Source organism: Microchirus variegatus, assembly GCF_963457635.1.
Source record: "Microchirus variegatus genome assembly, chromosome: 4".
In the NCBI taxonomy this organism is placed as follows: Eukaryota; Metazoa; Chordata; class Actinopteri; order Pleuronectiformes; family Soleidae; genus Microchirus; species Microchirus variegatus.
In genome coordinates, this window is record NC_139805.1 from 26,992,728 (window position 1) to 27,015,270 (window position 22,543).

General features: G+C 40.8%; 1 protein-coding gene across 1 annotated transcript; it reads right to left on the reverse strand.

The window, feature by feature from the left end:
• Window positions 1–868: 868 nt before the first annotated feature.
• On the reverse strand, window positions 869–20,447 carry LOC310926168 (complement factor H-like; the record flags this gene model as incomplete). The annotated part of the gene is made up of 11 exons (XM_083888269.1): window positions 869–1,059; window positions 2,907–3,086; window positions 5,648–5,797; window positions 12,046–12,225; window positions 14,071–14,235; window positions 14,356–14,520; window positions 18,787–18,969; window positions 19,502–19,578; window positions 19,681–19,786; window positions 20,130–20,312; window positions 20,426–20,447. The coding sequence occupies 11 exons, from the start codon at window positions 20,445–20,447 to the stop codon at window positions 869–871; spliced, it is 1,602 nt and encodes a 533-aa protein (XP_083744395.1).
• Window positions 20,448–22,543: the final 2,096 nt, after the last annotated feature.

Genomic DNA, 22,543 nt, shown 5'->3' on the forward strand with positions numbered 1-22,543 from the left:
CTTCAAGAGATATGCAAATATATTCAATATATTGCACAGACTTTCCTGTTTTTCAAAAATTCATTAAAAATATTCCTTAAGAGATATGTTAATATTTTCAATGGATTCTTGTTCAGGGCGTCGTTGACTATGACTGAGTACAATTTCAGGACATTCCAACATACTTGGAATGTCCAAGTGCATGGATCGCTTTCCTGATTTTCAAAAATTCAATAAAAATATTCTTCAAGAGATATGCAAATATTTTCAACAGATTCTTGTTGAGGGCATGCTTGACTATGACTGTGTACAATTTCAAGACATTCCAAGATACTTTTGGGGTCTTTTTTGAAGAAAAAGTTAAGTCACTGCCTAAGTGCATGGATCGCTTCTACTTTATACGTCTATGGGATGAAGAGCATTGTTTCCTGCCGTGTTGGAGGCGTTACCTTGGTTGTGTGATGTCAACGTCCAGAGTTCCATGTGCACAAATACCCAAATCTTGAGGAAAGTCTTCCAAGAAGCTGTAATATCTGCAAAAGTGAGACTAAGTCCATATGGAAGTGTGATTTATCTAATACTTTTGTCCATATCTTTGGCCACCATTAGATTTGTTGTTTTAGCAATGATAAAATGACCGTGCAGTTATTTCTCAGTTATTCAAGACGTGCTTGAACTTTACATACACATGATTTTGACACATGACAGTTTGTTAATATATAAGACAATCCAAAAGCCAGTGAACACAGAATTAGAACTAAGCTTAGTTCTGTAATCAATGCTAAGGCGGGGGGAAAACATGTTGTGTGAGATTAAAAGTTTTATTCAAATGACACACACAGCAGCTGGTGGCAACTCAACTTTATCACGTCCATTCTACTGAAGGCCTTTATTGGCAGGTGGGCAGGTTCATCACGCCGTCGCGACATGTCTGACGCAGGTCCACTCCACCGACGTGTCTTCCCCTGGTGCACGCGAACCCGATTGGCTCATTGTGGGTTGCATACAGTTTATCTTTGCGGCTATGTTTGAATCTGATGTTCTGTCTGTTCATGTCGTCCGCGTTCACAGTGCAGGGTTCTGCAAAAGACAACAGAGGCAGAACGCATTTTTACAGCACACTCAGTTTATGTAACTATTGCAACCTTCAGTTTTAAAGGTGCATTATGTAATAAATCTTAAGCAACTGGCCATAAAATCCTCCTAATATGTCACAGAGACTCAGGAATAATGTTCATATAACAAACTGAACTCACCAACAACAACAGTACAGCCAAAGTAATCGCATTAAAAAACAAATCTTTTGCGAACCACGAATCATGTTTACGTTTTGAAATCATGTTTTGGCATGTACTAAAATAAATGTACTTTATTTATACAGCCCTTTACAACAATCCTTTCGGTGATCCAAAGTGCTTTACAAGAAATAAATAAATAAAGAGGAAACACATAAAAGTAATTAAAAACAATAAAAACAATAAAATAGTGCAAAATAAAATAAGATAGAATCAGATAAAAGATAAGAAGACAAAAGATAAAAAGTGTCACCATACTACTCGGTATTAAAAGCCATCCTAAATAAATAGGTTTTTAGCCATGATTTGAAGAGGCCCAGGTCAGAGATAAGACGCATCTCAACAGGGAGTTTATTCCAGAGCCTGGGAGCAGCAACAGCAAAGGCTCGATCACCCAAGTGTTTATATTTTGACCTAGGCACTTCCAGCAACATTTGGTTGTTTGACCTCAGAGCTCTACCCGGATCACGAACAGTTAAAAGCTCAGATAAATAAGATGGGGCAAGATCATGAAGAGCTTTAAAGGCAAACATTAAAAGTTTAAAATCGATTCTAAAAGAGACTGGAAGCCAATGGAGAGAGTGTAGAACAGGGGTGATGTGCTCTCTTCTATTAGTGTTGGTTAAAAGACGGGCAGCAGCGTTGAAGGCGACTGAGAGAAGTCTGGGAAATGCCAACATACAGTGCATTGCAGTAGTCTAATCTGGAACTGATAAGAGCATGTATGGCTTTCTCAAGGTCGTGACGGCTTAAAAACGTTTTAACTTTGGCCAGCAGACGCAACTGGAAAAAACTAGTCCTGACAACGTTGCTTATTTGTTTATCAAACCTCAGATGACTGTCAAAGGTCACTCCCAGATTCCTGATGTTCGGACTGAGTTTTGAGGACAAGGAGCCAAAGCCATCCATCACAGTATCCCCGAACACAATACATTCCGTTTTCTCGTTGTTTAAATTAAGAAAGTTTTGGGCCAACCACTGCATGTGGCATGTGGCGCCACCTACCGCCGTCTACCAATCATTGCAGTCAGTAGAGTCTCAGCTGCCGAGCAACCAAGGGTTGCGTGGGGCTCGCGACATTGACCTCCCAATGTTGCGAGCCCCACGCGTTCTCTTTATATGCACTTTGAAGTTGTCGGGGACTCCCGCTGAGTTGTCGGGCGACCACTTCGCAGTTGTCGGGAGAAAATTTGAAGACAGCGGGACTATGACAGCGGGAATTACGTCTGAGCTACAATGGCGGAGAAAACTAAACCTAAAAGACCTCGGTATTTTGAATTTGAATGTAGTAACCGTTTTTGGCCACATTCTTACATATGGCGCCTTTAAGGGGCTATAATATGCATTACATACAATAATTAAAAAAATATGTGATTTAAAGTGTACTTTAATTTCTTACAATCCTCTGAAGATGGCAATCTTTCATTTACTTTATAAAAGTTAAACAGATGCTGGAAAATCTGGTTCATGTCTTTGCTTTAATGACAGTTATTTAATCCATTAACTCTGTATAAAGGAGGAGGGCGCTAATATCTGACACATTTCCTTCGATTTAGTGTTTGTGTAATTATTTCACTACTTCACTACTTGTGTTTGCATATGGCAGGCGTTGTAAAGAGTGCAGTCACTTACTGAGGCATCGAATTTCTCCAACCCATTCACCGTTGTCGCACGTTTTGAAAGGCCCACCGTCCATGATGTAGTAATTCGGACACATGAATTCAGCCCGTTCGTTATGTCCGTAATTTTCTTCAGGCCTCTGCTTGAATTCTGCATCTGCGGGAAGCGATGGCTTCCCACAACCCTTAGGAGCTGAAAGAATGCGGAAAACAAATATGTAATAACATTTTGACTACTTTATCCTCCACACGAGGGTCGCTGGTGCCAATCCCAGGTGACACGGGCGAGAGGCGGGTACACCCTGGACAGGTCGCTAGTCCGTCGCACAGAGGCGATTCTAGAGTCTGTAGGGGCCCTAAGCAAAAATTCCCAGGGGGCCCTTCCAACCAGTGTTCATCACCATTATGTTATAAATAATCCACCAACGAGTTCAAAATATTTTTTTTTCTCGAAATGAATGAAATAACATGGAAAAACCTTGTAATTAAAAAGTATGTCAAACAAAATAGTGTAAATAGCTTTTAAAAAAATATATAAACTTAGTAAAAAAAAAAAATTATACTGTAAATAACCCACATTATAAAACAATATGAATATATAGGACAATAAAAGTACTGTAAATAACTGAAAAAAACATATATAAACTGAGTAAAAAAGATATGCATTACACTGTAAATAATCCTCTTCATTTTCCAAGTTGCAGAACGATAACTTCACACAGGTTAATATGAGGTGGGGCCCCTTTAGGAAGGTTTCCTACTGAGATGTCATTGCAAATTGCCCATTGTTTTTTAAGGGGGACTGGGAGGCGGCTGGTCACTGCACAATTCAGTAAAAACAGCCCTCAGGCCCCAAGTGTCAGGGGCCCCCTATCAGCTCGGGGGCCCCAAGCAGTTGCCTGCCTTGCCTGTTCACAAGCTGCGCCTCTGCCGTGGCAGGGCAAACAGACAGGCGACATTGACACGTACAATTAATTTAGAGAGTCTAATTAACCTCTCCACTCTCCCTGCCTTTACCTCTTCCAGATTTAAATGTGCTGCATTAGAAACATGTCAGCTCAAGGCTGGAGCCTCCATAAAGCAAGTTACTTACCTTAAATGCAGATTAAAGGCTTGTTCTACCTTTACGAGAATGATTTTTATTTCAATTATACACTTGCATAGACAGGTATGGGTAGATAGTGTAGATATGGTAGAGTTAACCTTGATGTGGGTTTCACAACACAAATGAATTGCTCCACAGCAGTTTGCACTTTCAACACAGTAAACAGAACAAACGCACACTCACCTCCACATGTTGGGAAGGGGCTACTCCACTGTCCATTTGGCAAACATTTAACTTCTGCTTTTCCCGACAGGCTGTGACCACGGAGTCTACAAGAAAACCCCAACTTTTGCCCTGCTCGGAGTTGATTTTCCGATGCGGGTGAATGCACGTTCACATTTGGTGGCATTTCTGGGATTCTGCATTTATCTGTGTAGAAGAAGAGAATATTATATCAAAAAGATACATAATTCCATTCATGCTAGTCGAGCGTATTCATCTCATGTTTACACTGGGACCGTATCTATGTTCCCCGGGTCCTATGTTCCCTGGGTCCTATGTTCCCTTTCTCTAAAAAAGGGTCCTATGTTCCCCGCTGTTCACCCAAAGGGTCCTATGTTCCCCGCATTGTATGAGACCGGGGATCATAGGACCCTTTCTCTAAAAAAGGGTTCTATGTTCCCCGCTGTTCACCCAAAAGGACCCGGGGAACATAGGACCCTACCCCTTACCCTAACCCTTACCCTACCCATACCCCTTTACCCTGGAGATCTACACCCGGGCTTCCACAAAGTGGGGAACATAGGACCCTTTTTTAAAAAAAGGTCCGATGCTCCCCGATCGGGGGGATATAGGACCCGGGGAACATAGGACCCTTTTTTTTAAAAAAGGTCCGATGCTCCCCGATCGGGGGGACATAGGACCAGGGGAACATAGGTACGACCCCTTTACACTTAATACATATCTTTGTGATCTACACGTGGGTTGTCTAGAACGCTGATATTCTCTATGTTCAAAAGTAGATGATTGTTTTTAAAATAGTTCACATGACCACTATGTGAGAAGGCCCACAGTGTGGTGGCTGTTTTTGTTTTTCAGCCTGCAATTATGGAATGCGGTGGAGTCGAGGCACAGCAGCAGATGACTCCATATGTGCACTGAGTGTAAATAAACAACTGCTACATCAATAGATAGAGGAGATAACAAGGTCACTCATAGCAGTTTCCACACAGACCCTTGACGGGAAATGGCCCACTTATTTATTCATAGATTTCCATTGTATTTAGCTTTTATTTTGTTTCATAAAATGCACTGTTCGACTCTGCTTTGCCTCAAAAAAATCCCCCCGTTCACAAATGTGTGTGTGTTCAAAATCAAGTGTACTTACCATCACAAGTTGGAAAGCGGGCATTCCACTGGCCTGTTTCTAAACACTCAACTTCTGCGGGTCCGTTTAGTGTGTACCCTTCATTACATTGAAACTTTAATTTAAGTCCGACCTTCATGGTTTTATTTGCAGCTGATAATCCAACTGCACTGAGATTAGAGGACATCCTGTCCACTTTACAAGTGATTTCTGAAAAATAAAACACATCAAATTGCGTGGACAAGTTTTTTTTTTCCCCCAGGCCATTTCAGAACGTTAAAACAATAATAAAATGGTTTACCATCGCAAGTGGGGAATGGATTGCTCCAATTTCCGTCTTTACCACATACCAGCACCGAATGGCCATTCAGGTGTTTCCCAGGAACATCGCAGCGGAATGTGAGGAAGCGGTCAGGAAGTATGGGCTCGTCATTATCCGGAAAACCTATGACCGTGATCTCTTCGCCTGCGGGAGGCGGGTGACAGCTAAAAGCTGAATAAAGGATCAGAAGAATCACTTGGGTCAGTAAAGACAGAGAAAAGCAGAGCGGGCAGTGTGACGTGTAAAGGCCTGTACATAATACTCCGCAAGAACAGAGAAGTGTGTTCTCTCTCACAGGACTGCAAGAAAAGAATAACGGCCCTGTTTTCATCATCTGCAGATTTTTCTAGTGCGGTGTCCGACAACAACTGAATTGTTGTCATTCCCTATGAGGACTTCCCACAGTGGTTAGCACTCTTGCTTTTGCAGCAAAAACACCCGGGTTCGAGCCCTGGTTGGAACAAGGGCCTTTCTGTGTGGAGTTTGCATGTTCGCCATGTTTGTGGGTGGGTTTTCTCCGGGTTCTCCGGCTTCCTCCAACAGTCCAAAAACATGCAATGGGGTTTAGATACATTGGACACTCTAAATTGACCGTAGGTGTGAGAGTGAATGGTTGAATGGTATGTGGATGGAGTGGTGGAGGATAAAGGAAGTGCTTCCCAGGAGTTCTGCTTTGAGTTTCTCGTGAAGAATGAAATGTCCTGGCCAGAGCCAACTTTGTTTGTGTTCTTGACACCTTCGAGAAAAATAACAAATTTCTCTGTTCTTGCGGCGGTATGTACAGACTCTAAATAAGCTGCTATTTCCAATTGAGATAGAACTTTAAAGCAGAGTGCTCCACTAAGGCCCACTTTACATTACGTTTTTCGCGGCAGCGGGCGCTTTAGACACACCGTCCGGAAATCTGGCAGGACAGGATTCCCGCCGCCCTGACCTCCCAATGTCGCGAGCCCCACGCGTTCTCTTTATATGCACTTTGAAGTTGTCGGGGACTCCCGCTGAGTTGTCGGGCGACCACTTCGCAGTTGTCGGGAGAAAATTTGAAGACAGCGGGACTATGACAGCGGGAATTCTCTTTACATGGGGTTCCCGCTATCGCCAGTCCCGCTGTCGCGAAAAGCGTTATGTAAAGTGGGCCTTATTCTCTATGTCCATCAGAAACACAATCTTTGAAAGACAGATCAATCTTGGGATTTCCATGGGGACCCCACTGCCCTGCATACTTTAGAAGTTCCCTTGCTCCAACACACCTGATTCAAATACATGGATGATTATCAGGCTTCTGCAAAAGCTTCATGATGAACTGACCATTTGAATCAGGTGTCTTGGAGCAGCGCAACATCTAAAACCCCACCATAGTACAGTAAGTGACAGAACTTTGAACATAATTGCTGCTCTGCTGTTGTAACTTACGTTCACATATTGGCACATGATTGGTCCACTTGTCCAGCAGACAAGTGCGCGTGTCCTCCCTGCTCACCATCCGATACCTGCATTGAACACCGCAGCAATCAATCCTCCGCCACTCATGTATCACTTATACATAATCATCCATAGTTTCTGCAGAGCTCCGACAGCCGACGTCAAGCAAGCGTCACAGTTTTTTTTGGCAGGAAGCAGCTCGGTTCACAGCCATAGACGTCGTATATGACCGGCGGCACTTACAGTATACCCGGCAATATGTCAAGCAACTCCTCTCTTCCCTGGCTGTTTTTATAAATAGGTGGAAATGGTGGATGGACTAATGGGAGAGCATTTTACTGGATCGCCAAGGATACCGATGATGGAAGTGTTGGACTATAAAACACTCGATCACTACATATCAGGTACTGAAACAAGACGCTGAAGTTTGGATCCAGATTCACAGCATCTAGACCGGCAGTTAACAGGGAAACTTAAGGAAAAAACAGTGTTTTGGGAGACCTGAGATGGTATTTTTTGAGTGGGAAAATCTCAAAACGTTGAAAGAAAAAGATTGTTTACGTTTCTCTCCATCTCCGTGTGGATCTCGCCTAAGTTTCCCTAAAGTTTCCCCTTGACTGCCGACCTTGAAGCTGTGTGGATGGAAGTGTGGAAGCCAATTTCAGCATCATTACATTCTCTAAGTCATAATGCTGCTGGTCTGAAATAATGTCTGGGTCCACATTGAGTAATGCGACATTTATAAATGGTTCCACATACCCTACATTACAAAAGTATGTGATAGTTGCTCCAAAAACAAAGTCGGCACCTCTGGTGATCTGATAATAGCCGTTGGGAGTTTCATCAGGAAGTGGACATGGCTTTACTGGAAAAGAAGAAGAAAGCTTTACTTAATGGAATCATATCCAGCCACAGGTTTCACTAAAGTCTAAAATAAAGAGCATGGGGTGAAATACTTTACACTTACAGGAGCATGTTGCCCGATTAAGTGCTATCCAGCCATCGGTTGAGCACATATATTTGATAGTTGGACCGGATATGTAGCCAGTTTCACAAATGAAATGTACGACATGTCCTTGCAGGTACTGATCTTTCCGGGTGCTGTCTGACGCGTGGGCGTAAGGAACATTTGGGAGGTTTGGACATACTGACGAAGAAAAAAAAACATGACAAATGGTAAGTATTTATATAGCGCTTTACAAGTCTTGATGACCACTCAAAGCTGCTTTACACGATACGGTTTCGGCATTCACACAGTGAATCTATGTGCAGCGCTTTTTCTATCACTCATGCAGACAAGCGGAGCCGGTAATCGAAACGAAATGCTAAAGAAATGAAATGTGCTTGGTTTGCTTATACGTTGGGTCGGCTCTGTACATATATGTAAGTAAATTGTGTCTAAGGGCGCTTTCACATCTACCAAATGTTGTGGTTCGGTTCCTTTTACGTAATTCGTTTTATGTAATCTTGCCTGCCTGAAGGGGTGGTCTCGGACCGCTTTATCCGCCCTACTTTGGTACGGTTCCTCTGGTGTGAAAGCAACCAAACCAAACGGGACGAGGCGGTCTGGTTTAATGCATTATGGGTATGAGATACGGGATAACCCGAGATTTCCACCGGTTTTGCGCCGTTCTCTGCCCAGCTTCAATCCCCACCGGATTCCAAATTCTTATTCCAAATAGTACCAAAAATTATCGACTCCAACTGGTGCATTTTTCAGTACCCTTCCCTTGGGGTCCCAGAGTAATGGTACGATCCGGGTGGAGCTAGACTCACAAAACTGTCACCTTTCTTCAACGCAATGAGGCCTTTGCCTTTCCAAACCGTACCAAACTGAACTGTACCATAATGGAAACATATCACAATGGCTTTTTTTCAGCTGTTCAGTAGACTTTGGTACAGTTTATACAGTTCAGTTTCCAGCCTGCAAAAAGGCTGTCTAACAGTGAGATAAAGTGTTGAACACATTCTTGTGATATAGTAGATTTAAGCATATATAGATTTTTTTTGATTAACTTTATGTTACGTGACTAAAAAAGGTTTTTTATGGACCTTATACCTAATAGAACCACACAAACACACACACACACACACACACACACACACACACACACACACACACACACTATGCCTTGAAAGTATTGAACAATGACTCCTTAATGCTTTTTATATACATTATATATATATTTACTTCCATTAAACAAATCAACATGAGTCAGTATTTAAAACGATGGTCTTACTGTTCTGTGATGAAGAAAATTTCACATTGCTCCACAGCTGGAAAAGCAGAAGCAACAAAGGCAGTCGCATTTCAGCAAAAAAAAAAAAAAATTAGACGAGATGATAAACTGTTTTTCCCCTAACAAAAAAAATAAAATGTCTGTGTGAATTCCAGCCACAGTCTGCAGTGAGCACTGAGTGAGGACTGCCCAGGGGGACTGGACTGCACAAGGCTGCATGGACGCAACATGACGCATGGCAAAACAAACAGGTACACACTGTGCGTTACTGGGTTTACTCAAAGCTCCGGAAAAATACTCAGACAGCATTGTTTGCACAACATCGGTCAATGTATTGACAATGCATTCCTTCACGTTCCTGATTTAGCTCATATGGGAATCTACTGCATTGCCTCTTACATGACTTCACATGACCTCATTTGGAGGAACGTACCAGATTATAGATGATATCTAAGTATTTAAATTGAATTAGATGTGACTGTGACACAGCACATTAAACTACTGTATCTATTAATAATCACATTATCTTACACCAGAACCATATAGTATTTGAAGCTCAATAGTTGCCATGATTGTGATTGTGAGTGCTGACTTTGATTACCACTCATGTTGCATGTGGCAATGTTGTCGATAGAGTGCAAAGTCCAGTGTAAATATCGTTCAGCGGTTTCCAAATGCATCAAATGAGCAACACTTTCTGCATGAAGACACTTTGCACACAGTAGCTGGTGCTTGACTACTATTGATACTTGCATTAATCATATACTCTTAGAAATAAAAGTGCTAAGTAGAACCATATAAGGTTCTTCGGCTTGTCCTCATAGGAGAACCCTTTTTGGTTCCAGGTAGAATCTTTTTTATAAAGGTTCCACGTGGAACCCTTTTGGAAGGTTCCACCAAGAACCCTTTTAAAACCCTTTATTTAGGAAAAGGGGTTTTAAAGGGTTCTACAGATCAAAATGGTTCTTACTGGAATCCAAGAACCCTTGAAAAACCCTCTCTTTCTCTAAAAGGGTTTTTCAGAAACAAATGGTTCCAGGTAGAACCTCAGCCCTTGAAGAAGGACCCTTTTGGAACCCTTATTTCTAAGAGTGTAGTTGCGTTATTTACAACAAACCAGTGCCACTCTTGTTTCTTCACGAAAACGGCCTAGTATTAGTTTGCACGTTCGTATTAAAAGTGAAGCTGGTGCTGTATAAATGGAATCCATTTAGATTTTGCTTAAATTGTAAATATTTCCCACCTAAATTAAGCCCATGAAAGACAGTTTTGACCACTTATTTGTGTGTGTGCATCAAAACTAAACATCCAAACCCCAACCCTAACATAATTCTAACCCCTCAGTTTCAGTCAAGTCCAGTGAAGACACCAAGCTCAAAAGATAAATAAAACCACCCAATGAGGCCTTTGTACTGTTAACCTTTTTTTTCTTTTTATTTCAACATGTCAAACTTTCACAATGTCCCATTGTTTTTTGTTGCACAAACTCAGACACTCGCTGTTACTCTTTCCAAAAGTAACATGTATCGCGCATCCGTGTATCAAGGTGATGCATGTTGTAAAGAATAAAACAAACAAACATCAAACAGAACAAACAAATCTCTTTTTTTGGCATTTAAAGTGAGCCGTCCTTGACCGCACGTGGACACCGCTTTCACTGTGGCAGAGAGATAGCTGTGGGTGAAAATATGAAAGAACAAATCATATTACATAAACTGTTAACCATGATGACAGTTTTCCATAGACCTTGTATAATTCCTGTCGAGAAACAAACTCTTCCTGGATGGGAACCTTGTCACAAGCCACACCTGATTCAAATGAAGGGCTCGTTATCAGGCCTTTGCTGAGCTTAATGAGCGTTTGAATCAGGTGTGTTGTGTTGATTCATTAGTTTGATTCCTTTTTTCTCTCTCAGATAACTAAAACAAGATTTCTGAGTTTTCGGCTTCTAAAAGGTACCATATGTAAGAATGTGGCAAAAAACGGTTACTACATTCAAATTCAAAATACCGAGGTCTTTTAGGTTTTGTTTTCTGAAGTAACTGGCAACCCGTGGTTGCTCGGCAGCTGAGACTCTACTGAATGCAATGATTGGTAGACACATGCCAAAACATGATTTCAAAACATAAACATGATTTGCAGTCATATTTTTTTTAATGCAAATATTTTGTCTGTACTGTTGTTGTTGGTGAGTTCAGTTTGTTATATGAACATTATTCCAGAGTCTCTGTGACATATTAGGAGGATTTTATGGCCAGTTGCTTCAGATTTATTACATAATGCACCTTTAATTTGAATATCTTCTGGTTTCTTTGCTCTACGTAACTTGCAAAAATGTCATAATTCTGAGAAACAATAATTAACAATTTTCAACATTTTATGGAACAAACAGTAACTCTATAATAAACGATGATGAAAATAATTGTTAGTTGCAGCCCATTTACTGAAATAATGATCTCTGTCATTATGATATTCCAGATGATAATCTTGTCTCATGTGACATCTAATTTCAATTCGTAATCCATAATAATCTGTCTTTTTTTCGATTTCAATGGATTTTATTTTGCGCTCTCCATACCAAGAACAAGGAGGGCGGTGATTTTGGTCACCTTTTTTTTTACCATATTATGTGATTTTTCTGATGTTTTAAAGCACGTTGTCAATTTTAGACTCCACACATTTACAAAAGGAATTTGAAGGGAAACCAGCTGCCTCTCTAACGTAGCTTTAACACCGGAAAGATGTACGTACGTTTACATTCGATGGTCCTCTCGTCCCATTTCCCGTCCTTGCACGTCAGCGTCGCTTCTCCCTGAATTTCATGACCTTGACGGCACTGATAGGTGACCTCAGAATCGGACAAGTATTCCTTCTGGTATGACGTCCCAATAACAGCGTTATCAACTTTAGGCGGGGGACTGCACTGTTTGGTGATGACTGAAAGTGTTGAAAATGTGGACAGCGTTAGTGTTACACCCTGTAATCCTTAATTAATATTTAACTAAAAGTGAGGGTGACTCACGTGCGCAGATACTTTGCATTGGTATATCCGTCGAATGCCATTTCCCCTTGACACACTCCAAGTCATGAACCTCAGCTCTGTATCCTGCGCTACAAGCAATCTGGAGACGTTGGCCTTCTTCGTAATATTTATGCTGATGCGTCATGTCGCTATTAGGAATCACAGGCACTTCACAATGTCTTTCCTCTGTTGTGGGTATAATAACAAATAATTAGGTTTGTATGTTGTGAATGACAAATATACAGGTGCCATATGTAAGAATGTGGCCAAAAACCATTACTACATTCAAATTCAAAATACCAAGGTCTTTTAGGTTTCGTTTTCTGACGTAACTGGCAACCCGTGGTTGGCCAGTTGCCAGCTGAGACTCTACTGACTGCAGTGATTGGTAAACGGCGGTAGGTGGCGCCACATGCTGAAACATGATTTCAAAACATAAACATGATTTGCAGTCTGTTTTTATGCAAGTAAATTGGCTGTACTGTTGTTGTTGGTGAGTTCTGTTTGTTATATGAATGTTATTATTGAGTCTCTGTGACATATTAGGAGGATTTTACGGCGAGTTGCTTTAGATTTATTACATAATGCACCTTTAATCATTTTGAAATGAAAAACGACCCAGTCAGCAAAATGCAAAGGCTGCAATTCAATGTCAGAATTTTTTTTATATCTTTCCAACTTCAACCTTGTATTAAAACAGGTAGAAGGTAGAGTAGTTCATGTTTTCATGGTGTTGATACTCCATCATCTGTTTTAAATCTATTACACAGTGTAAAGTGAACTGCAACTTCAGAGGAAATTATAATTTGATTTGCGATATATTCATGATGTGATGGCCCTATGTCAGCTGGTATTGGCACCAGCAACCCCTGCGACCCTCATTTGGAGGATAAAGCAGTAGAATATGAGTGAACAAAGTTGCAATATCTGTCAAAGCATTACAATTAGATGTTTCCTAACCCATCTTGAATAAGTGGCACATGAACAGGGCTAATACCATCCATCCATTTTCTACCGCTTTATCCTCCACCAGAGGGTCGCGGGGGGCTGCTGTGCCTATCTCAGCTGACATTGGGCGATAGGCGGGGTACACCCTGGTCCCCAGTCCATCGCAGGGCCACATATCATCATGAAACTGCTTTTTTTGCACTACTTTTGAACCTTTTAACTACTTTTAACCATATTTCCAGACTGTTATTAAACTAAATATTATTGCCCTGTTGCCCTGAGTGGAAATGTGTATGTTGTTTTTATGTTTTGTGTTTGTGGGGAGCTGCTGGACAGTTGAATTTCCGTTCGGGGATAAATAAAGTACAATCTATCTAGAGACAAACAACCATTCACTCACACTCTCACGTCAACGGTCAATTTAGAGAGACCACTTCTCCTAATCCCCATATCGCATTGTTTTTGGACTGTGGGAGGAAGCCGGAGAACCCGGAGAAAACCCAAGCACTCACGGGGAGAACATGCAAACTCCTTGCAGAAAGGCCCTTGTTCCAAACTGGGCTCAAACCCAGGAACCTGGGTCTTCTAGCTGCAAAGGCAAGAGTGCTAACCACTACACCAACCGTGGGCCCAGGGCTAATGCCAAGGTTTGCAAAATGCTTGCATTTTCCTCTTAACTGGTATAGTTTAATTCTGTTCCCTGCTTCCAAAATGTATAGTCTAAATAGAAATGCTGATGGTCTACGTTAAGAATCAAATTTACTACACGCTGGTTATAACTAGACCTGTAATGTATTTCAAGTATCCATTACCGATGCACTGCTTAAGTCCAGACCATACGCCACCAACACATTTGGCTTGACCCCACCACCCTTTGGTGACGGGCTTATAACCTTCGTCACAGGCGTAGTAGTACGTTGTGTCATTGTACGTGGCAAAACCATGTGGGATTTCTGCTTCAGCACAGTCTGTAGAAACTGAAAGGGAAAAAAACAACAACTGACAACATTTAACAGCCTTATTTTAATCAAACAACAGTCCCTCTGTGATGAAACTCTAAAATCATTGTTGTTACTGCATTTCCCGTGCGGCCTTACCTGTGCATTTCTCAATCCCAGTCCAAACACCTGATTCACAGACAACAGTGAAACGTTTGCCTCCAACATGGTTGCAGACATACTGGACTTTCTCTCCGTGCCTGAAGCTAGGCTTGTCGTGTTTGATGGTCGCATTGTTGATGTTGAGTTTTCTACAGGACTTCGCTGCAGGAAAATCATTGTGAAAGTCAGAGAATCGTGACACCCCGATGCACACACACACACACACACACACACACACACACACACACACACACACACACACACACACACACACACACACACACACACACACACACAGTTTACAGAGCCTAACCAAAGCCTTATTCCTAACCAGTTCATACCTAACCCTAACCTGAACCTAACCACACTCTTAGAAATAAAAGTGCTACGTAGAACTGTATAAGGTTCTTCAGCTTGTCCTCCTGGAAGAACCCTTAGTGTTACCAAGAACCCCTTTAAAACCCTTTATTCAGGAAAGGGTTTTTAAAGGGTTCTCTGGATCAAAATGGTTCTTACTGGAACTATTAGTGTTACCAAGAACTCTTGAAAAACAAATGGTTCCAGGTTGAACCTCAGCCCTTATAGAAGAACACTTTTGGAACCCTTACTTCTAAGAGTGCACAATCCAAATCTTAACCAGTTCCTCAGAAGTGAGGTTCTGCCTCATTAGGACCAGGACCATGGTAATCCACTATTGCAAACATTTCAAATGTTAATGATTTTGTTACAGGGCTACAACATGTTTCCCTGCGCTGTCCTCATTCAAAGGGTTATCGTGTCAAACAGGCAGCTGTATTTACCGTATTTGTATTCACACTGACTCTGCTCAAGTACTTAATATGCACCCCCAACTTCAAATAAAACCCCAACAACCCTGAACTTAATGTTGTGGCATATTCCAACTACAACAGTCATTACTTAGACTGTAACAAGTATAATTACATGTGTTGCACCTCTCGGCTCTATGGCCATGCATTTTAAATAGGTCCTCTTACAGTTCTTGACTCCACTGCATGTTGATTGTACATGCATGAGTAAAAATGGACTCTTAAAGCTTAATGTTTCTGGATTTGATCGAATCAAAGGCATACATCTCTATTACTGGTGTGTGCAGTGCCAGCTTTGGCAGTGTTTGGGGGAGAAATGTGAGAGCTATCAGTAGAACTACAACAGATATGTACTGTATATATATATATATATATATATATATATATATCGCTTCTGACTCGTCACACATGGAGAAATTAATAGATACAGACGCCACCCTCACCTTCCTTTGACTTGTATGTGGGTTACCATGGTAGTAAATGACACACTTCTTGAGTGCTCTTTGCCAAAAGTGTGCGCGGTGTGGACTGTTTGGATAAGAAATGCAAGAGGTGTCTGTTCGTTTGACTGTTAATGGCTCATTAAACCTGGCAGGTGACTTGATAAGGCCACCAGTGTGTGCAGTGCCGGCCGACTTTGACATTGTTTGGACAAGAAATGCAACAAAACAGGTTGTTTTACGAAGAAGAAGAAAAAGACGACAGTAAATCCCGTAAAACACAATCAAACTAAATATCAACAACACAGTTGTTCTGTGTTTCCTTACCTCTGCAATCATTGGTTCCCTTCCACATATTATGTTCACCACAGAATAGAGAAAATTCTCCTTGGTATCCAGGCTTGCACACATAATGCACCTGGTTGCCATAAACATATGTATCTTGAGAGCTGACGATGTTTGCATTTAGGAAATCTTTTCTGTCGCACGTCATGACTGAAACAAACATACAAACAAAACTAAATAAACATCAGAATGTCCTTATAATTACCTTCTTAGGTAATCTAGTTTTCATTCAACAACATTTTATTCTGAAATAAAGAATAAAATATTAATATTGTATTAATATATTAATATAGTTTCTCCTGTGTCTGATTGTCCCTGTGCTCCAAAGTGTCTTTGTTGGTTTGTTTGCTTCATGACACGTTTCAGTCCTGTCTGTTGCTCTGGTTTTTCTGCTCCATGTTTGTTCGTTTGTTCTTTTTGTTGGGTCCTCCATTTTCTTTTTTGTGCTCCTCTGTGACATCTACATACAGCATAACTACCACTACTATTGGACCGGGCTACCTCGGCCTAGAAACCTTTAGAAAGAGGAGTAAAATGAAGTAAAAAAACACATCTGCGAAACGATGCAATGGCTATTTTAAAAGAAGTAAGGCTTTTTCAGAGGCTTGATGAACATGGAGGTGTCGCCTTGGAGGTTATTTCCTCTGCCAAGGTGGTCGTGTTTTAATCAGCGTGGTTTTAATCAAGTTTGTCCTTCTGTTCGCAGCTTCCTGGATACAGTTTTTGATGAATCAATCAGAATTGTTTGCAAAGGGCAGACGATCACCCAAGTGTGTTCCCATCAGAGTCTACCCACTGATGATGTCACACTAAAACAAATTATTATCACATTTTCAAGAAATCCCCATCTCTTATAATCAAATCTCATCAGACACTAAGATCCGACCCAGATTACGAATTTTAAAGGTGCCATATGTAAGAATGTGGCCAAAAACGGTTACTACTTTCAAATTCAAAATACTGAGGTCTGTTAGGTTTCGTTTCTTGACGTAACTGGCAACCCGTGGTTGCTCGGCAGCTGAGACTCTACTGACTGCAATGAATGGTAGACGGCGGTAGGTGGCGCCACATGCCAAAACATGATTTCAAAACATAAACATGATTTGCAGTCTGCAAAATATTTTTTTTAATGCAAATATTTTGTCTGTACTGTTGTTGTTGGTGAGTTGAGTTTGTTATATGAACATTATTCCTGAGTCTCTGTGACATATTAGGAGGATTTTATGGCCAGTTGATTTAGATTTATTACATGCACCTTTAACATTTTAACATTAACATTAAACCGAAAAGGTCCGTGAACAATTTGACAACTGTGGACGCTCAATGAATAGTGATGATTCATTTAACAGTACCTTGACATTGTGGATCTGGACTCCATCCAGCTCTGGTGCACCTGGCCCAGCGGTAGCCATCCGTGCTCTTGTAACCCGTTTTACAAGTATAACCTAAGGTGTCACCTATTTTGATTGCTCCCCAATGACTGTTCCAGGTCCTTTCTCTTGAGTCTTGTGTAAAGCATGTAAACACTAGAAGAAGAAAGAGACGAGTTATCTCATAATCTGACTCTGGGCACAGTTTATAGACGACCATCAGAGTTTTATACCTTGGCATACGGGGTAGATGGTCCACTCTCCGTCCTTTTTGCATTTAGTATATGCTGAGGTTTGTTGATGATCGGAAATCCAGTAATTCGCTCCACATGTTACTTTTACTCTGTTTCCAGGTTCAAATATAAATTTGTCATCAGGTTCGTAGCTGGTCTCACTCGGCTGTCTCAGCTGTGAGAGTTTGCATGTTATCACTGCATTTTTGGGAGATAAAGCATATTTGGTGTTAGTTTTCTCTAAATAAAGACAACCATGACATCTGTCTCAACAGTAAGGCCGATGTAACATGGGGAACTTTAGACTTACATTCACATGCAGGTGTGGGGCTCCACTGTGGTCTTAATCCGTGTTTGGTGCATCTCGTTTCTCCGAGCACAGCAATCTTATAGCCCGGATTGCACTGATAACGCAGGACTTCATCTTCTTTATAGACTGTGGTGTCTCCTTGGACATCGCCATTTTGAATCACAGGCCTTGCGCATTTTATCTCTAAAGAAATGAAACGCAAACAAATGAAGTTAGCAAGTTTTTTGTTGTTATAGCATGTATTTTTTCGGTATTTATTCATACTTTGAAACATAATCTTATGAGGGTCTGGTGTGTACACAGACGTTTATGTTTCTGTGGCCAGGAAGGAGGTTTCTATGGAGATCTGTATAACATCATACCGAATGGACAGACGTAAGAGTGGCCTCACTTTCCTGAACTATGGATTATGAAGATTCTTCCAAGATTGATTCACGCGTTTACCAGGCTTTTACTAGTTGTGTATTCTCTCTATATCAATATAAAAAAAAAAACTTTTTCTTTCGTTTACAGTCTAAAACTGGTCTGCTTTGGGTTCAGCAAGCTGTGGTGTGCCAGTCCTCTGAGGTGTGCGTGGTTTGTGTGCTCATATGCAACAATTATTTAGGAGACACGTCTAGGAATGGGATGTTATGTGGGATAGGGAATGCATGCTTGAAAGCCAAACCGACACCAACCCCTTAGTTTGAAATGATTAGAAACATGGTCATGTCCGAGTGAGCGCAAGTCTCAGTGGACATAGAACTCGGAAAGTGTGGAGAGGCCTTAACTGGGTGTTACAGTATTACAAGTCTGCCTGTAGGTTGTTGGTGGTTGGTTACTGTTGGCGGATGCCATTTCAAGCATGTGAGTTTCTCTCCTCCCATTTTCCCCTCCTTTCATCTGCCTTATGGCCTGTTGTACCTTCACATTTCGGTTTCTCGTCGCTCCACTCTCCTTGTTCATTACAATAGATCTCCTGGGGGCCGATCAGGACGTGGTTACTCAACTTGCAGCTAAATCGAACTACGTTACCAAAGGTGGCTTCCTCCACGTCCCCAGTAACCTGGACATTATTACCCATGTGAAGCGCTGGGCACTGTTTTGCTGGAAGGAGAAAAAAAACACGATGTAGCACAAACAGTATTTTAAAAAAAGGCATCACATGAAAAAAAAGATCTATTCCTCATCATACACTCTTAGAAATAAAAGTGCTAAGTAGAACCATATACGGTTCTTTGGCTTGTCCTCATAGGAGAACCCTTTTTGGCTCCAGGTAGAATCTTTTTTTTATATAGGTTCCACCTGGAACCATTTTGGAGGGTTCCACCCTCCAGAACCCTTTTAAAACCCTTTATTCAGGAAAGGGGTTTTAAAGGGTTCTCTGGATCAATATGGTTCTTACTAGAACCATTAGTGTTACCAATCAATCAATCAATCTTTATTTATATAGCCCACAGTTTACAAAACATAGTTTGTCTCACGGGACTTCACAGGGTTGGTAACATCCTCTGTCCTTAGACCTTCGACCAGGGTAAGGAAACCCAAGAACCCTTGAATCAAATGGTTCCAAGTAGAACCTCAGCCCTTGTATAAGGAACCCTTATTTCTATGAGTGTATCCTTAATTCTGCTCTTACCTTCACAGATGGGAACAACACCATCCCAGCCTCCTCCCATGCAATGTCGGTGGTTTGTCCGACTGACCATTTGATAACTGAAACCAGTAAAATGTAGAATATTCATATTGTAAACATGTCTTATGGGAAGCAAATGGCATACGGTATAAAACTTAGAGGACATTTTACGATCATAGTACCCTGTCTGGCATCTGTATACAACTTTTGACCCGAAAACAAAATCGTCTCCAATTTCCAGATTAAAATCCGCAAATGCTGTATCACCAGGGTGACCACAAGATTTGGCTGAAAAGATTTGAAGGAAAAAAGAATGTTAATGACATCAAAATGAGACAAATGGTTCTTGTATTTAGTAATATTAATATAGTAATAGTAATATAATACTAAACATTAGGGACAGCTCAATTTGTTCCTATACATAAGAATTAAAAAGCCCAGTTTGTGAAGCATTTGTGTGAAGTGTTCTGATCCAGTGATTTTGACCAGTATCGATACAGACACTGTGTTCCTTATCAAATCATCCCTAATCAACAAAACACTGACATGTTACATTACATGTTATATGTAGTTTTTGACACATATAGTGGCAGCATCAATATTAATTCTGAACAAAAAAGTGATCACTTACGTTGACATTTCGTGCCTCTCGGCTGCCATTTACCCTCGACACAGATCAGTTTGAAAAAGCCAGTGTAACCAACATTGCAGCTCACTCTAACTTGTTTCCCAGCAGGGTAGCTGTCGTCCAGTCCAATTATATCAAAATTCGAGTCATACAGCGGCCCATTCACAAACGCCTCAAGTGTGCAATCTGGGGGGAGAGAGAGAGAGAGAGAGACGATGGCCAAAAACAAAAAAACAGCTGCTTTTCTGCGTTCTGTGTTCCAACACCAGAGAACAGACACGATAACACAAACGTCTCACCTTGACTTTTCACAAAGGTCATCATCGCTTGCATCCACAAAAATAGGACGCAGCTTCGCGTTATTGTGCGCATTTTATCGTCATTAACGTGAAGCGCCAAGCAGAAGTGGAAACTGGAGACTGAAACACTATTATACACAGAGAGAGAGAGAGAGAGAGAGATCTGTGGATTGTGGATGAAGGCACAGGGACAGAGGGAGAGAGAGTCACACACAGAGAGATTGCTCAATGATTTACGCAAGTCTGTTCTGTTCCAGCCTCCAAATACAGAAAGTAAAGTGACCACACAGAGCAAACTTAGATGACACACTGTATCCTCATGTATGTATTATATCTATATAAGATTATATCATATATAGATAACAGAATAAGCTTCACTGATCATATATATCATTTGAGCAAAAACAATAATTCATATTTACAACAATGCAATGAATCTATCCATGGTTTCATGCTCGTGTTTATTTAAGCTTTGCTTTGTTTAACATTCAGTGAGGAAAAAAAAACCAAAAAAACATTTATTCCGGTAATAGCATGTTTATTTTTTCTTTCGTTCCAGTAAATCATTTGCAGAAATCAATTGGATAAACAAAAATTTCACCAAGTCAGCTCAGACTGCTCTAATCTAAAGTAAATGTCACATTTTGCCAGAACGACAATAGATAAGAACTAAAAAAAAAAATTAAATACAGAAAAATACTACTTTCCTTAAACGCAGTTTATACAAATGTACAGTATGAACGACAGCTCCCAGAACTAATATATAAATATTACAGGTTTCGTCTCAGATTGACAAAACTGAAATGTTGCTGTGAATCAACATGGGGTTTTCCTTCATGACTCAACAGTTACACTCTCGCTGCTTGTACATTCATTTGCATGTTTTGTAAGTCAAACTAACAACCAATAAGGAAAAAAGTCAATCGCTGAATTTGCTATTTGCACTACTTTATCTTAACGTTGGGCACACATTTTGCAGGATAAAACATTGCTGTGTCTGTTCAGATGTGACGATATGAGTTGAAAATTACATCACCATATTATATCACAATATATATATATATATATATATATATATATGGTAATATAAGATGTTCACAATAAAAGTACATTTATGATGAATCTATGAATGAAAAAAACATACAGAAATACCTATATCATAGGTCTCAAACTTGCAGACCTCCACCACTTAATATCAAGTTATAATCCAGTTTACTACAACATTCTATTGTGAACTGCATCTAGCCCCTTTTATGGACTTTTATTTTGAAGTTCTGTGAATTATCATGACAAATATTCTTATTGTGTGGGGTTATCAGACGGTTAATCGGTTTATAGGTCTTAAACTTCTTCCCACACCTTTTCAAACACAAGTAGAAACTAATGAATGCAAACAAATTGATTTGATTTGATTTGCTCTTGTTTACGTTTGAAAACAAACTAAAGTAAACGGTTTGTACTTGAATGGCACTTTTCTCTCGTCTCGATGACCGCTCAAAGCTGCTTTGCACCGCATTTCATACGGCGTATCTACGCTAATTAAGTGTCTTGCCCAAGGACACATTGGCATGTGTAGAATTGAACCCACAACCTTGACGTAGACATACCCAATTTCTCCAAGTGAACTTAGTTCCCTGGTGTCCTAATGAACATGTCAGTGATATGCTTTGGTCGAAATACCTTAAGGATGAAGCACCACAGCAGTTCAATCACCCTGCCAAAACAGCCCTGTTCAGAACGCTCGCTTTTGAGTGCCTGTCTCTTTAAATATGCAAATGAGACACAGGAAACTACGACAGCGTCACTGAGGCTGCGGCAGCTAACAGCAGTTAGCATGTGGAAAAGCCATCATTTGCCGACTCTAGCAGGCACATTGCCTTCATATATAAAATGTAAATCCTCTGAGGCTGGAAGTTTGTGTAGAACTCTGTGCTGCACTGTGCAGCCAAGAATAGAACACTTCGCAGACACTTCCGCTCTTCCGAATACTATTGCCCACGCCTACACTCTCGGGTTTTTTAGGGACAAAGTGGAGCTCAACGAGACAACAATTCCAGGAATGTCTCATTGTGACATAGAAATGAGTGCGGAAGTCAAAATCGCGTGTTTTACCTCCCG